This window comes from Haliotis cracherodii, unplaced genomic scaffold, assembly GCF_022045235.1.
Source record: "Haliotis cracherodii isolate W230 unplaced genomic scaffold, xgHalCrac1.p SCAF_8, whole genome shotgun sequence".
Taxonomy (NCBI): domain Eukaryota; kingdom Metazoa; phylum Mollusca; class Gastropoda; order Lepetellida; family Haliotidae; genus Haliotis; species Haliotis cracherodii.
The window spans coordinates 55,447,889-55,466,243 of record NW_027266341.1 but is presented as its reverse complement, the minus strand read 5'-3'; the positions used below and the strand labels follow the sequence as shown (position 1 = coordinate 55,466,243).

The 18,355-nt window shown below is 41.1% G+C and overlaps 1 protein-coding gene across 1 annotated transcript in view; it reads right to left on the bottom strand.

Moving 5' to 3' along the window:
- LOC139450697 (FH2 domain-containing protein 1-like) overlaps window positions 1-17,382 on the bottom strand; it is a 58,549-nt gene extending 41,167 nt beyond the window's left edge. Inside the window, exons 1-2 of the mRNA XM_071232503.1 lie at window positions 17,228-17,382; window positions 10,088-10,203 (exon numbers count right to left, since the gene is read on the bottom strand). Coding sequence (XP_071088604.1) covers window positions 10,088-10,203; window positions 17,228-17,294 — 183 coding nt within the window. The 5' untranslated portion in view covers window positions 17,295-17,382. The remainder of the gene's footprint in view (window positions 1-10,087; window positions 10,204-17,227) is intronic.
- Window positions 17,383-18,355: the final 973 nt, after the last annotated feature.

Sequence of the window (18,355 nt, the reverse complement as noted above, 5' to 3'; positions counted from 1 at the left end):
TGGTTATTGACAGGAACAGATCACTGAGGATTACCGATTACCGTGAGACCTGTCAGGATAGGCTATTAACACGGGCAGATAGATAGGAAAAACAACCAATGAAGATCCGGGTAAAAATACGTCTTCATTAACCCGTACTTGCCGTAAAAGGCGACTATGCTTGTCGTAAAAGTCGACAAACGGGATCGGGTGGTCGGGCTCGCTGACATGGTTGATGCATGTCATCGTATCCCAATTGCGCGGGTCGATGCTCATGATGTCAGTCACTGGATTGTTTGATCCAGACTCGATTGTTTACAGACCGCCTTCAATTAGCTGGAATATTGCTAAGTGCGGCGTTAAACAACAAACAAACAAAACAACCTCTGAAAAACAACCCACATTGATAAATATTAGCAGTTGTCAGTCATGCATTTAATACAAATACATTTCATAGGAATGTTTATCATTCATGTTATGACGTGTTTGCATTATATTCGTGTGAATGGTTTATAATCATAGTCGATCTAATTGTAAAACTTCCAAAGCCTATACTTCCTTATCACGTTGAATTATAACAATATATTATAAACTCTTTTGTTGTGTTATCACGTTATGACAGTCTCTAAGAATATATTTTGTTATCGTCATACAAGTCAACGTAATCCTAACCCACAGCACAAAGCGGACAGCCTGTCATTATCAAAGTGAGAGAGAGAGAGAGACGTTCTGTTTGTTCTTTCCGTCAGTATATATGCAGACATTGGCCCATACGAAGACCGTAACAATAAAATACCAACAATATGACTTCCAACAGTTGATGGTGCTATATCTTTGGAGTTTATGATCCGAGAGTGAAGAGGGTAGGTGGACGTTCACGGCTTACCTTCACAGCTTTGTTTACAGCGATTATAGAATATGAAAACTGGAGAGGAAGGGCCGTCATTTCGGCCAGGTATCGCTGATAAAATGACCATAGCCGGCGCATTTGAAGACTGGACTACAAAGTGATTGTCTTGCTTGGGTGGTTTGACTACCCGGGTGGTGGAGACAAATACAAACATATAAATCCGTTGTTCACATATGATAGTTAAAATCTTTTAATGTTGAATATTGACTGCGAGGTGGTTGTCCAAAGTCACAAACACTTTCTGATATGGTACCGGATAGACATGGCGGTGAGTCGCGGCAAAACGTTTCAGGTGCAAGTGTGTATATGATGTCAAAGTAAAATATAAACTCAAAAGTGATTAACATATCTGAAATATGAATACGTCCGTTCAGGCAGATATGGTGTGCGGATAATACGAACAATTATCATAGGCGGGTCAATAACCATGTATAGTATACAGGAGGAACGCCATATTCTCAGACAGGACCCCGATCAACAGCCGTCTTAGCGCTACGACTGTCGTAAGTAAATGCTAAAGAACAGGAGTTACGCCTGTCTTAGCGCTAAGATCGCTTTGTGCAACAGAACCCAGGACCAACGATAAACAAAGCGTTTACAGCACTACGACATTCGTAAACCTATGGTAAACTATATACTTACGATAGGTCGTAACTTTACGAACCCTTTGTGGATCGAGACCCTGGTCAACGCGAAACTGTTTATCGCGAAGGAACACAGCGGCCTTAATCAATAGTTCTCACATCATATCAAAGATTGTGTTATCTCGATGTATACGGATGTATGTGTGTACTTACTGTTCCTTGTTTACGAATATGTGTGTACCTGGCGTGACTGTATATACGAATGTCCACGTGTACCTCTTGTGTCTGGATTGTGTGTAGCTACAACGACCGTTCTGTTCTTAACAATGATAGTTGTAAATAGTGTGTACTTATAGTCCTGGGCCAACTTGCACAAAGCGATCTTAGTGCTAAGACTATTGTAAGCTTATGTTAAAGTATGGGAGTTACGATCATCTTAGCACTAAGATCGCTTTGTGCAAGTGGGCCCTGGGTGCATTGTACAAAACAACCTAAGCGCTACGACTGTCGTAAGTCTAAGTTATGGTATGGGAGTTACGAGCATCTTAGCGCTAAGATCGTTTGTACAAAGGCATCCTCTTCATTTTAACTTCGCAATGCATCTCATACGTTCAAGACCAAATACGTTGCTCTTATCCCTCAGAATACCAAGAGCGTTATGATTCACTCGGGTACAATATGTGAAGCCTATTTCCGGTGTCCCCCGTCGGGATATGGCTGGAATGTTTCTATAAGCGGCGCAAAACCCAACTCACTCACTAACTAGGATTTCTAGTGCACGAACATCAACACCCCTACCATTGATCCCGATAGAATCTCTGACCATATAAACCAAGGTAGATGTGCCGGGGATTACAAGGGATCTTGTTTAATCTGATGACAGATCGTGTTTGGTCATTAAGATAATGACGGCAAATTACCTCATGTCTTCACAGTCAGCCTTACGTCACATAATGAAACTTATCATGACAAGCATGGGGCAATGATTGGCCTCCCGGGGGTGGAGGTGGAATGTGTTGGGGGTTAGATCCAGGTGTCACGGCAAACCGCTGGGAACGTGCTATAATAGTCATATACGTTACCAGAAGGGACCATTATTGAAACCGAAAGGTATGTCCCATCTAGAACATAAATGACTTACCACTAACACAGGCTGAGACTCAGATTAACATCAATGTAATATACACTCGATCAAGTTACACTGAAAACGGTACCTACACAAAATATTTGAATAATTTCAAAGCATAATTTACATATAATTATATTTTCGGATTTTTTTTTCCAAATTGACATACGCTATTAACCATAATCAATGTTAAAGGCTAATGATGATCTCTTTGACACCTTATAGCATTTATTATTTTGATGGATCCGTTTTTGACATGCTCGAATTCGCAATATGATCTAAAGACTGTAACATCATGTAGTTTTGGTCAAACTCTGCATATAAAGTTCTTCTAGCATAAAAACAGTGCGATTTGGCATGAAAGGGGACGATATATGACCTAAGACTTGTATTGTATTGCTTGAAAGAAGTCCGATACAATCTCGGGGTCCTACTGCGGAACCGTCGCTATCTACAGTTAGCTGGATAGACTTACGCTAGTGTGGCTCCGAAGTTCTGATGATAACAATTGTCTGGGGTTCCTAAAATGTTATATTGGCAACGGCATTCCTAACACGAGGTATAAAAAAACAGTGGAAATACTTCGACAGTTACGTGTCAATATCATGAGATCTGAACGGATATGACCCTCGACGTAAGTGGGAAAAGAACCGTCATGACATATCACAACCAATTGCAAAAAAAAATATATCAAATTATTGTCACTTAACTGGTAATTTTGAAGGTTCATAGTAAGGTATCGTTGGCATGTACACACATAAATCTGGGACTGAATCTCCGAAGCAAACGCCCTGTTCGTTTTAGCTACTAGTTGAGAAACCACTCTTGCAGAAAACGATAGGGGATAAACCATACTCCCAGGTACCACCTAATTCATATAACGTTTTATGTCATACTTGCGTTATATTGAACTAACAGGCGGTATTTAAAGCAATCAAATTTGAGGGTTTTAGCTGTTCTCTGGAGTGTAAATGTAAATGACACACCGGCTCTTTAGAACGAGACGCAGCGATACAAAAGGTCTTAAATCTCCCGGCATGCACAGTTGGGTGCCAAATTCCTGTCACGTGACCCCCAAACTGTCGCCATCTTGCCCGTGGTCTAGACAAGTTCAGATATATCTTGATTTGTATTCCTTTTATTTCTAACAAATCATTCGTCGACTAAATGCACATGGCTTATTAGAAGGACACAATATTATGTAATATCCTTTGATAATAGCATTTCTTGGAACTTGTTTGTTTCAATGGCGCTGCTGTAACACTTATCATGTGAGACATACATGCATTTAATATGGATATTGAGATATAAAATAATCTCATTGGAATCTAAACATTATATGAAAATGTATAATGTTGTATAATGGCGGAACGGGATAACGAGACACGCGTTACATTCAACGAGTTATTAATCACGTCAAACTCTGACCGCATTAACCTATTTTTATGACGCTTGCGAAATTAATTTAACCTTCCAACTTTCCCGTTGCATCAGAATTAAGCAGCTATTGTAAATATTCTGAATACCGGTGTCTCGTACAGTGACAGTAAGGTCTGGGACAGCTGACATATATGGGGGGACGCTAGAGTTATGGGGGACATGCGATAGGGGTAGGGATTAAGTTGTGTGGGGAGTGATTGAGGGGTAGCACAGGGAGAGGGAGTGTTGTGGTTCTGTCGGTCAAGTATCACAAATCACAAATCTGGACAAAAGATGTCTCATTACGTCATATCCTGTCATGAGCAATGCAGTGAGTGGGTGAGCATGGTTTTACGCCGCTTTTAGCAATATTCCAGCAATATTACTGCGAGACACCAGAAATGGTCTTCAAATGTGCCCATGTGGGGAATCGAACCCGGGCCTTCGGCGTGACAAGCGAACGCTTAAACCACAAGGCTACCCCAACGCCCCCATAAGCAATACAAGTTATATCAACTATAGGAGTATGCAAACAATGTAGTGAATTAGTGTTAGTGTTATTCATACTGCAAGCATTAATGTGTATATTTTGTGTGATTGAATAACTGTATCTGTTTGCTCAGTGTGATTGCGTGTGCTCCTTTTGACTGTGTGTACGAATCTGTGAATAATTATTGTGATTTCGTGTGATTGTGTGTACTTATTGTGACTGAATGAGACGGTGTGTCATAATAGTGACTAAGTGAATGTGTGTGTGCTTAATGTGACTGTGTATACAATTCTATCTTCTTATCGAGTCTGTGCATAATCTCATGAGTGTGTGGGGCTAGTGGTTAAAGCGTTCGCTCGTCTCGCTGAAGGCCCGGGTTCGATTTCTGGTGTCCCCCGCCGTATTATTGCTGAAATATTGTTAAAAGCGGAGTAAACCATACTCACTCACAAGTGTGCGCTTATTGTGCCTGGATGTACTCAATGCAAACGTGTGCCTCATAATACTACAAACATGTATGTGTGTGGTCTAAGCATCGCGAATATTCGAATCAGCACTGTAACCGTGTCTACCTCACTCGATGAATGTGTGTTGACCCCGTGGATCTCAGCTGTCACAGAGTCGACCACAGACCAGGCATGTCACACATCTACCATGTTGTCAATGTCACGTACAGGGAAAGTCTTATCGCCCGTCCCCCTCCCCGTCCACACTCGAAACCATCGCTTGTCTTCCCATTCACGCAGATCGGTGTCCGTTCATCATTACACCTAAAAACGTGTGTTGTGACAGAAAAACGCTACAGGTGTGTTGTTGTTTTTTAACTTCAGGTGCTAGAAAGGTGTGTTACCCTTTCTTTAGGGATTGTATAGGTGCGTTTTGCAGTGAAACACATGCAAAGACGAGCCTGTGTGCCTTATTATCCACTGCCTCCATGGGGATGAAAGAGGATGGTGGTTGTTGTACGTGACTTCTCCCTGTATATCTTTACCTGCACACCTGAGTAAATGTACGTGCACCGTGAATAGGACATCTGTGGGCTATCTTTGCCCAATACTCTCGCTTACAATTGCTACAACTCAAATACAATCACGCTGAATGTCGTACCTTCAATTAAATGTCTGGTCTTAAAGGGGAGCTTGAGTCTAGCCAATTGCAGTCCTAAGAGTCAAGTCACGTGACTATTCTATCTGCTAACTGGTGTACGTGTTTATCAATCACTGTATCAGTTAATGAGTGAGATGGGTTTAACGCCGCTTTGACATAATTCCAGGTATAACACGTAGCGTCTGTTTAATGTGGGAGGAAAGCCCTAAGTGATGCAGGTCTCGCATGTTTATCACTTTGGTCAAGCCCACGAGCACGGGTATGGTGTCGACAAACCTAGAAACACAATCAGGGCGAACCGGGATTCGAAACTAGGTTTCTGTATTGCCCAAGGGACGCAACTCTGCATAGCGAATTGCGGCGCCTTAGACAACCGGTAGTGATTATCCTGATTACATGAAGACAATGTCTGTGGTTAAGAATTTCACAAACTTGACTGGGACTTAAATGGACATTTGACCGCCAGTGCCTTAATATTCATCGCGACATCGGTGTCAAAACAGTAAAGCACATATTCAAATTTCCCCAAGTCTAAAAGTTTCCAAAAATTGAAGCATATCACAGCATTATAAGACAACGTGACATATCGCTTATGACCTGGAGAGTTAAATACACGTAGAGGTGAACAATCTCGGTGACATCGACAGGTACTCGGTCTTGCCTTACCCCCGGGGACAAGGCCTTTTTCACAGGTTACTAATGAGTCACTAATGCCCCAGTGGTCACACCGACCACCGCGTTTTTATCACTGTCTGCACGTGGCACTTACTTTTATCGAGCATTGTCACTTTCCCATGGCCACGTGCAACAGGTGCTCGCGCAGACTCGCCTTTGTTATATCGGGTATTCCCGGAATATTCCGTCAGACATAATAGATCGCGAAATATTGTTTGCGTGACAGATGAACAGGTGGTCAATGTGTGCAATGAATGTACGTGCGTGTGAGCATGTGCATGCGCGTTCGTGTGAGATGGACATTAAAGGGTTAATTTTCGTGTGTACAAATCAAAGTACTTTAACATGCTTCAAGCTTTCTGGGCTGGGTCGAGAGCAATTCCTTGGGGCTGTGACACATCAGTCTGTCAAATGACTTGCTTCTTGTCAGCCTATAGGCGCCTGGACTCATAATAATGGCTTAATGTTGTCACAATTAGGTTATTTTAACAAAGATCAACCTCTGTGTTATTAGATTAGTTGTTGCTTGTTACGAGAAGACGATTCTTCAAATTAAAAACTGTTTTATGACTAACAACTAAATTACACATACCAGCTTATAGAGACTAGTATTAGGAACACATATACACTTCATTTTCATATTAAACTCGTTTATCATTCAATGTCAGTTTTAGGCATAACATGGGCGTCATGGCAGCAAGGACGACATAGTTGATGATGGTCCATAGGAGAGGTCAAATCTAGAACGAACCGGTTTAACACTGGAACAAGCCAGATGCCTGCATGACAAACTCTCTACAGTGATAGACGTAAACTACGGACTGTGTATATGATAATTTATCATGGGAGAATACGAGAATACATGGGAATGTCTTTTGTCTGAGGTAACAAATGTCATCAAAAGTGAATTCATAACATCATGGCGATTAAGATGTCGTTCTTTCCACTTCTCAATAACATACAACGGATTTCCATGGAAAGCGAAATATTCTTAATGATTATATAATTATTTAATAAATTGTGTAAAATGCATGGAGCCTTTTGAAAATGCAAAGCTAATTGTCATGTGTCTATTTCGATATTGTATTTTTGTTTTCATGAACCGGTTTGCTGAGTATGAGGAAAGAACACCTGCTTACAATACAAAATGCAAGATGAGTTTTGGCAATGTGTTCAGGCATTGTCCATAAACGAAATAATACGTGAACCGTGTTTTAATAGTTATAAATGAAGCATATCATTACAGACATGTTGGAGATAGAAATTTAAGTTTTTTAAGTTTAGCTCTGGACACTGCGTGACTAATACGTCCTGCGCGACAGTTGGGGTATTTAAAAATTTTAATGTTGACACAATCGATGCAACACCACATGTGCTCAATTTCCCCCCACCCCCATCCTATGGTAATGTGTCGATGTCATATTGTCTGGATAATATGCAGTCATCGTGACGTGGCACAACACACCATATGCAGGCGCACGTGCTGCACACGACTCCAGACAACTGCACCCCATTAGGTATGGCTGTGATTGATAATGAGGTCATCTAAAATGCGATATTGAGAGAATTAGATTTCTGGATTATTCCCGCTCAGACTCTGAATAGTGAGACATTTTGCCCAAGTACTATAAAGAATAATAATGGCTGAATATTAAATTAGAATAATATTTCGAATATAAAATCAAATCGGGAACAATAAAATCACGATTATTTATGGAACCCATTGGAATTATGCCAACCAACTCATGGTAATGAAACATCGTGATTATTGGAGGTGTGTGTTACATAGCCAGACATTTATGTCCTCCGACAGTTAAGTGGTAAGGTCTTAAAGTCTCTTTGAGACTCCTAGTCGTATTCACAACCAACATGTATGACAACATTCACCAATCATTACCGCCCATTCTACAACAAAGAAACAAGCTTCAAACACATCTGCTAATATTACGTCAAGGGCTTGTACTGTAGGGACGGGTAGCTCTTGTACGCCTTCTTAACTTATATCTGTGTTTGAATGTGTGTCAAGTACTTGAGAAAACAGCGCCAAATGACCCGCATTGAAAGAGCATTCAATGAGCTTCCATATTGTTCTCCCAATGCTTTGAGATATCCATGCCCCATGTCCATGTCCTATCATCAAGGCTTTACCACTCAAACCAAAACAGCTTACGACAGTTTAACCCTGGCGAGGCTTTAGTATTACATCGGGGAAAACACTGAAGGCTTTGGAGGACTCCAATCCCCCCCATCCCCCGGGGCTGGACTTTCAGCGTCTGGACAACGTGCTGTGTGATGTTCGTTAGAACAAAGCGTGAAGTGTGTCTCCGACAACGTCATGTTGTTACACCTATAGTGTAGTGTTAACGCATGTTTTACTACTTCACGACCAGACTATGTTAAGCATGGTTACAGAACATATTGTATCTGGGTCACGTTCGGTTACATTTCTGATTACTGTGTAGAGTGTATTGATGGTGTGTGGACGTTTTGAGTTTCAGAATATATGTAGGTCAGGTTCAACTACGACATGACAGTAATTGTACATTGTGTATTGACGGTGTACTGACGTTTTTTTACGTTACAGAGTAAGGTGAAGGTGAAATGGGGTTTACGTCGCGTCAAATATTATTGCACTTATATAGCGACCTGCATGCACGCGTGTGTGGCTGCTTGTAATAGTCCGGACTAATGCCGATGTCAAGTGCTAGCACACTGAGATACCATGCCGCAGTTTAACATGAATACCCCACTCAGACACAGTATACCGACTCCGAGACGACCAGTCCTTGTTTTACCCCCTTAATGCCAAGCGCCAGGCAGGGTACCAACAAGTACCATCTTTTAACGTCTTTGGGTATGACGCGGCCGGGGATCGAACCACTAGACCACGGAGGCGGTCGTTTCAGAATAAGGTGCCTAGGGGATGATGTACTGACTTTATGTCCAATATAGTCAACGAATTGATATAAATTCGCGAACACGCTGGTATATGTACTGAAAACATAGAAATCATCGTTCAATACACTAACGTGCTGAATCTATGCATGACTGTTTTAATACTACTTTATCCCATCCCCGATGGCGAGTTCCTGGATTGTAGCTGTGTTGTTTGGAGTCTTGGCATGTGTGAACTCCCCTGAACCCCCTCAGAGAATGTCAGCCATGATTCTTGAGAGACCAAAAGTCCGAAGTGGTCAGTCATCACACTTGAGCCAACTCGGACAGCGAGTCCACGTACATCAAGGTGTTTAACCATCAACACGAAGCCAACAGTCCATAACCCATAAGTTTCCCCGGGGTGTTGATTATAAAACAGTATCGTTGTGGTGTTGACTAATTCCGAGACAACTACTTCTGTAGGTACAGTGAAACCTCGCTGGCAATGAAAGCTCTTCTAACAATGCTCTTGAACAGCCAAGAGTAAAAGTCCTTAAATGTCCTTAAATGTCCATCATGGGTATCTGGGACAACTTATTGAGTCATGTACTGTTGTTTACTTAACAGGTTCGGGATAATGAGGTGTCAGTGCTTCTTTTGAGAAGAAATCCAAAACAATTCGTTTCCAAAGGACTATGTATCATTTCAAAAAACAAAAATCCGAACACGTCATTAATGTTTTGGAGCCCCAAACATGCTTCCTTTCTCCGATCCGTTTACATATAGACTGTGCAGCAGAAACAAGTTCGTCTAGTCATACATCGTCTGTGCAGGCAGACTGCGGACAACATCTTTAATCTGCCGCCATCATACTTCCGGTAATGAAATGAATTGAATAGTTGTATGGGAAGTTGCCTTACCTTGTACTGTTCGAACACTGCGAGTGCGCGTGCGTAGCCTTCCTTGGAATACACACATATCGCCGACAGAAGTTCAAAGATCTGTTTCTTCACTGAAATGTCGCCCGTATCCAAACCTGCAACAGAGTGTCAATATTGATCAAACAGTTAATCACATACAGAGGTTGTAGAGTCGAAGGGGGGAAGCGGCGTGTTGAGGGGACAGAGAAGGGCGAGAGGGGAGCATTTAGTCGTCAGGTTCTCTGTTGACTTGTTGACATTGCAAATAAGGGCAACCAACGACAAATACTAGCAATTAATTCGTCCACAGCCTGAGTTTAATCAGTATACGCCTTGGTTCGACGACATATCATCTCGCATCAGCCTGCGCAAAAAGGATTGTTTTTCGGAAATGTGTTACTAATTTTATTAATTAATCCCTCGTCAACGTCTACAACATACCACTTCATCAGGACGAGCGTAAATAACGTACACCTTGGTTGATGGCAGTATTATCTCAAATCCACCACTGGCAAGAAAAAATAATGTGAGGTCGTTTTTCTGTCATTTTGTCAGGCAACACACAAACAAGTTTTTAGTTATGAAAGTTGCATCAGTGGCAGCTAAAAGGGTAGGACATGCTTTCCCGTGACCGATTTTTCTTATTGAGGTTATATATTTAAGAAAATGACTTGACTACCCCTAAAGTCATATGCTATTTCTTTATATTTCTTATCAAAATCAGCAACCCATGCTTGTCGTGAGAGGCGACAAACATGATCGGGTGGTCAGGCTCGCTGACATGGTTGATGCATGTCATCGATCCCCATTGCGTGGATCGATGCTCATGATGTCAATCACTGGATTGTCTGGCCGAGACTCGATTATTTACAGACCGCGAGTCATATAGCGGGAATATTGAGTCCGGCGTTAAACAATAAACAAACCAAACCAAATATTATCAAAATCAATTGTTGTAACAACTTAAAATAATGAACACAAGAATTTGAATATCAATTATAACTCCGTATACGGTGTGACCTTTTCGCCATCCAAACACCTCCCTGAACCACTACTGGTACACTACAGTAAACTACGGTTATAACGAACGCGCTTATAACGAACTGATGGATATAACGAACTTACTTTTTGGTCCCGACTACTTGCTGTAGTCATGCAGTATATGTACTTATAACGAACTACGGTTATAACGAACTAAAATTATTAGTCCCTTTGAGTTCGTTATAACTGTAGTTTACTGTAATTACCAGATCATGCTTTGGGCGTGATTTCCGTGAGAATACTGTAGGAACGCTCGTCCTTAGTACCATACACAGCTCCCCCAATTTCAATATCCATGTTTGTGAACTAGCCCCCATTTTCTTTATTGAATAGAGATATGGTTTGCCTTGTTGCTTCGCGTCAATGACCTGTGACAGTAAGATTTACATTAACAACTACACGGAGACTAGTTCTTTCTGTGTCCGGTTGAATGTCCGCGTGGTCATCATGCGCCCCTTTGTGGTTTATCGCCCTGAGATCAGCTGACCACAATGGCACGTGCAGAGGTGACCCTTTTCATGTCGCCGCCGCATCTGTCCGTACTGTCATCTCGGACCGACCGGACACTGGCGATCATCTGAGAATGTCACCTCGAAACATAGGGCCAGGCTCTGCCAAGACAAACCCAGCTCATATCTTTGTATTTGCTTAAACATACACTTCCACGACATCAATGGCGAACCCGTGGTGCATTTAGGTGTATTACTCTCCAAAACACCCAACCAGGTTTGACACCTTATTCTTGAATTATCCATTTACAAAATATCATTATTCCCTATTTTTAAAGTTTTAACTAGACTAGCGATTCTTACATCACGTCCTATATCTGTTCTGATGGGCGATGGTATTGAAGAAACTTAGTCCAATGATCTTCCGTGTTTATACAGACGTGGGAATTTTGTTTGCTGGGTTTTTTCCACAACAGAGCTGCCTCATTGTTTTATAGATCTGTGTGTTACGGAGATGGGGACGAGTCGGTGTGACATAGGAATTAGACTGTTCGGTTGGTAATCGATCGATGGATGGGCTCACACAGCACAAAGAATACAAGCAGCAGTCTCTGATTCATCATGCAGCAGGCAAACTTCAGTCAACTTTATAATATTGCCCATGTATGGTAACACTGCCAACGTGTTCGTTGTTGTTAATGTCTGAGGACGTTGTCTTTTGTTTCCGAGTACAGTACACTACGATTATAACAAACTCAAAGGGACTACTCATTTAGTTCGTTATAACCGTAGTTCGTTATAAGTACATATACAGCATGACTACAGCAAGTAGTCGGGACCAAAAAGTAAGTTCGTTATATCCGTCAGTTCGTTATAAGCGTGTTCGTTATAACCGTAGTTTACTGTACGTGTCTCTTAACTACAGAGTGCGTTGTCTTTAACATCTTAATATACATCACGGCATGTGTTAGCTATAAATAGCCCATGAGTATTTTCCAGAATATTTCCAATTATCCACGGTATCATATCCCCATTATGTTGAATAAAAAACAGGACCCAGTCGCCACGTAACGTCGTTTGGAGCACGATTCGAATGAAACGAAGCTAAAAATAGCCATCCAATCAAATTACACTCGAGAGAAATTCTGTGCGACGTTGTTTTCGAAATGGAGACGGTGACGTCACTTCCGTACAGAGGCAACGGTGGCGAATGGTACAGGGCTTTGATCATAATAAAAGGGATATATAATACACTGGATATTCGGATATGTCCCCAGATAGTGTTGGCAATAAAACCAGCACGTGTAAGGACCGACATTACTGAAGTATAACAGCTCGTACGATTTTTAAGTATCACACTGGGGTTTGTCAAAAAATGCCACACCGCTCAATCAAACGCTACGATGGTGTTAGGGTCATGTCACACTTGATGTATATTCAAAATAACAACTTTTTTCAGAGACAATCATGACAAAAATGAATTTAAAGAGAGATACTAAAGGCTATGTATATACGTGTCTCTTAACGTCAGACGATGCTCAAGATCAGCATCTGTTGTCGCAGTAGATTATTGGCTGATGATGGCATAGTGTAGACGTCGGACTACACGAGAGGGGGAGTGGTTATGTGTGTGTGTGTGTGGGGGGGGGGGGGGGGGTGACAGTGACTCATTCACCCCTTATCGTCTTCAGCTTCTACGACCACTTCAAAGCCGCTCGCGTCCTCACCGGGTGGCGGAAGGAAAATACCCCTTTGATTAAGGTAAATACGTGATGTGAGTATTTGAAATTGCGTTGGGATTCAATAAATACTAATCCACAACTGTAACGTAATTCCATGTAAAGGCTCTTTGAAAATGTATTTGTGCAGGATCAATTCTAGAACTTTCAACGAATGTCGCTTAAAAAAACACAAAAGAATCTGAAATGAATATGCAATTTCTGGAGTTATTCAAATATCAAACATATTGCTTGTTGATAGAATTCACATCAGGTGTCGCTGTTTGGTTTCTGAGGTTTGAAGGGAGAAGGACGTTTAAAAAGAACTATTTTGTCCTCATCCACGTCGGTCTGTGGTTGGAGTTCCATGTAACCCTCCATGGTATTGTCCAGTGTCTGGACGGTCCAGCTGGACAGGTACAAGACAGGAACAGGACAGGTAACTCCTTGTCCACCCGGGGTGACCACTTACTGTCTGGGTGACCCGTCGGGTCATAGGTCATGGGATAACAGACCAACAAAACAAACAATGTCACAGAGCAGTGTTACCAACAAGAAATGTGGATTAGTGTTCATGGGGGTATTAAGTCTTTGGAACGAAGGACTGGTACAGGACGAATATAATGTAAAGGAATGACAGATGAATGGAGAGCTAAATGATCAACAGACGGTGGAAACTTCAGCGATGGAACGACATGACCGGATCTGGGGGTTGGGTGATGGGACGGTCACTTGGGGTGGGGATTGTTTCGTGGAGGCTTAAATTGAGAAAAAAAACATCTTTTTTTGTAACTCAAAAAAGTACTAGAATCTGTACTTTACTAAGAAGGTGTTATCCCAAATGTAACATTTGTTTACTTGTAACGTTGGGGGAAGGGATAGGGTCGATGACGAGGACCGAGAACGATGTTTGTGGTGTTCGGGGTAGATCTCTGCGTGTCGGGGAACGGGTGTTGTGTTTACTCTTGTGAGATAAGAGAGTGTGTGTGTGTGTGGGGGGGGGGGGGGGGGGGGGGGGTACCACGGATTAACCATTTGAAACCTGCCATCAGCAACAAAACTGCAGTCTCAAAAGGAAAACGTCTCCAGACAGCGATATCTGAGTTCCATAATTAAAGCATGAAGGGGAAGTCGCCATTGTTAGCTAGACGCAGACATATTGGTTTTCCTACAAGCCCAAATGAAAACGTCAACATCGCCATCTGCCGTATTGACTGAGTAAATCCACAACAGACAGCAGAACGTCATGGGAAAAAAACGAATTATGAAAATGTGTTTCCACCACATTTTCAAACCCGTGTTGCAATTTAACACTGTTTCCAGTGCACCCTGAAACAACTAGAGAACTATCACTTCATGGTTTTTCTGTGTTAGTGTGGCAACTGCAAGTTCAATAATCGTGGTTCACAATCAAGACTTGTCGCTCTGTTATAGAGGAAGAACCTGGAAGCGACAAATGTGCCTCTTGTTGGACCTTAAATGTACATATCATCAATGTTGTACAATTACAGATGGTACCCAATTAACTGAAATATAATATTTAAAAAACTCCACCTCAATCCACCAATAACTTTTCAAACCATTTGTGAAACTAATAAATGCTTTTAATACAATCGAATCATTATTCTTGATCAAAATTATACTTTTTATCATTGTAACCCTTTTCCCAACCAGATGGCGCGGACTTGTTTGAAACGGGTAGACGCTCCGGGTGGATGAGGTATCACAACTACCAGAGCGAGCGTCGGGTAGCCAGTCAGCTACCCATTCACACACACGCCATACACTTAACGCCAGCACCCCTTCTATAGCCCTGTTAGCCTCACGTTGAACGTCTCACCATGAACCCCGAACAGCGTACAACGGGCAAGCATAGCCATTGAAGAAGTTACTTTAAGAATATAATGAATACTAATATACTTAATAGTATCCCAACGCAAATACATGTTTAATACAACACCATGACTAAAGCTGACCGAATACGAACGAACATGTACCGAGTCTGCACATGTATTTAAGTGTTTGAACAGTGTCGTGTTATGGGGATCATTTAAAATATCCGATAATTATTCAAGTATGATTCATATATTATGCATGTTGGTAAGTTAAACCAATGTTACCGCATAAAGTAGGGATTACACTAAATTTAACCTTGTTTGTATTTGTGGTTAGACAACGTTTGTGTTATGAATTAGGTTTTCATGTCAGTACTTTACAATACTCGCAGTATAGGTTCAGTTAAATTTTGACTGAATTGTTTTTCTCAACACGGAAGTTATTGAATCATTTCACCTAAAGGTAACAACCACTGAATCATAGATGCCTAAGGGTTACCTGTGAGTTCAAAGAGATTCGCTTGATCTGAATGTATATTGTTATACCAGGTATTCTGTGTCATCATATATTTTAATTAATTGCAAAACGATATCATTTAATATACGTAGTAAGCACATGTAGATTTACTCCATGCCAAACTCGACAAATCCTAGAGTTAAAAAAATGAAATACCACCATCGTTAACGTTTGTTTAAGACTGTATTACTTATCACTAGTGATTAAGCGTTAAATATAATTAAATAACAGTTAAATGCACGGTACTATATTCTATAAAATCATCACAATAGGTAGTGCATGATATGATAATTTTAAAGTTTAATATGGGGATAGTGAAATGACATTTAACAGCATGTTGTTTTATCTCTTATGTGTTAAACTAACACTTTCAAATACATTAAATATTCAACCAAAACACGAATCAATTTGGAGGGACTATATTAAAGCTACGATTGAACCAGAGTGAGGGAGTCGCTTTTGCGTTTGTCATCACTTGAAAATGTGTGTCAAACTGGCCGGCATCGCCTCTAGTCAGCAGAGGAATATTTCCACCACTCCGAATTGGCTCGACTCCAGGGAGAACGCTACAGGTAAACCTGAAACGACAGGTATCACAGGTAGGTCGCTCAGGTAGACCAGGTGCGAGATGCTCTAGGTGATGATGGATGGGCCGAAAACATCATCCCCGGGTGTGGAGTATTGTTTAAGCTGCGTACCAGGTTTTACGAATATTAGCCTGGGGACCTATTGCGATTAATTAGACAGTATTTAGCTCTCGATTTGACTGGTGTTCTCGGTATCGCATTTTCACTGCAATCTAATCTTCCTTGTATCAGCATCTGGTCACATTCCACTTTGAAACAATAAAAATGATAATCTTAACCATATGTTTTACGTTTGAGAAAATATGAGAATTTTGATGAAACACTTTCCCGAAACAGAAACGGATCCCACAGAGTAAAACCACCGATAAATAATATGCGGTTGTGTCAAAAATTCAATTCAATTCAATCAAAATTGTTTAATTTAAAAAAATATATATAATGATCGACACATGTAGAGAAAGTGTTTAAATGATATTAAAAAGGTGATGACGTGTGTGTTCTAGAACTGTCTATTCTATTGATAATTCAAATTTTAAGTTTCACAAAACTGAATGATCCAGTCCCCCGAGACGAAAGGATTCTTCAGGTGAAACAAAATGCCAGAACGTTCGTCCGCCGCACAGCGTTCAAACATCCCCCCCTCCCCCCCTTACTTCACCTGGCCTAAAGGCTACTTGTGTTGACAGTATGGTTGTCTCTTGTCTTGTCACAGTCATTTCTATACGTCCAACATCACCTACAGTTCTTATAGCTCTAACTCGGCTCTCAAACAGCTTCCTTAATAATTATTAGCACATCTGTCGCTTTTAAACAACACATTGGTGATTAAAACCGCACTTAAAGGCAAAATTCCGTGTTAGCTGCCGCCTAGACCCGGTAAACATTACAAGCTGGCTAAGAGCAGCGAGACTGGCCTGGGACATATGTGGTGCAGTTCTCTGACTACGGTGGCAGTTGTCAGATTTTCACCTGTGTTCTGTGATATGTACTTACCTGTGGAGAACTTGCGTATAAAGTCCTCGTTCTCTATAATATAATCCAAGCTGGTTTGAGAACTCATGACTGCCCGTATGCACTGAATAATCACAATTCGAAGTACCACACAGTAAAATCTCCCACACTTTTGTCTTCTAGACTTGTCCAAACTTTTAAACAGTATCCCCAATCCATGATTGTGAAGAAAATCTGAAAGCCATTCGTCGTCGCATTTCAGTTTGCGCTTCAGCGCGATATAGGTTTGAATGCGAGGCGCTCGGTCTAGCGCTAAGGCGGTTTCCACTTCAATGCGTGGATCGTTTGCTCTTACTGCTGCACAGGTCGTCGCTGATTGGTTAAGAGCGTAACCAATCACACGCTTCATCTTACACAAGCCTGGGCCATTCGTCCATTTTGAAAGTTTCATGCACCTGGAAATAAAGAAATAAAGATGTGATTAGTGCTTTTAACTTATATGATACAACCGATAATATTCGATAGTATGATTAAGGAACTAAGTATTATAATTTATATTAAACAAAATTTACAAACTAATGCGGGTACAATTTTACCAAACAACGAATGTTGACAAATGCGCGTCAGGTTATAATTGTAATTACAATAATAACTAATATGTTGTTGGCATTTGAAAGGTTTTCTGCACTTTATTTACTATTTTGTGTGGAAAAAATACAACATACGCCTAGCACGATGAATTACAATATTTTGGGGATTTCATAATTTTCTGGGAAAAGTGGCATGCATATCACATTTCCGGGGATAAAGAAGCAATGTCACCGCCATGTGAAATAATGAGCAATGGTTTATTATTAGAAACATACCTGTGTTTACAAGTTTAGTTTCCAGTGTAATAAATCAGAACACCCGTGGATATGCATTTGTTGAGTAAACATAATACGAAGGAGGGCACAGATGCGTTTACCGAAGCCACCACGCTCTGTGATTTTCTATATTGAAATTCCTCGGTTGTGTATTGATATGTAAATTTATTTTCAAATATTTGACAGACTTGTGTATGAAAGAGCGGAGACATTTTATCACGGTTTTGTATCTATACGCTTTAAACAAGCTGTTAAAGTAGCCACATGCTCGCTGTGCCTACCAGGTAAAATGAAAATGTTTAAT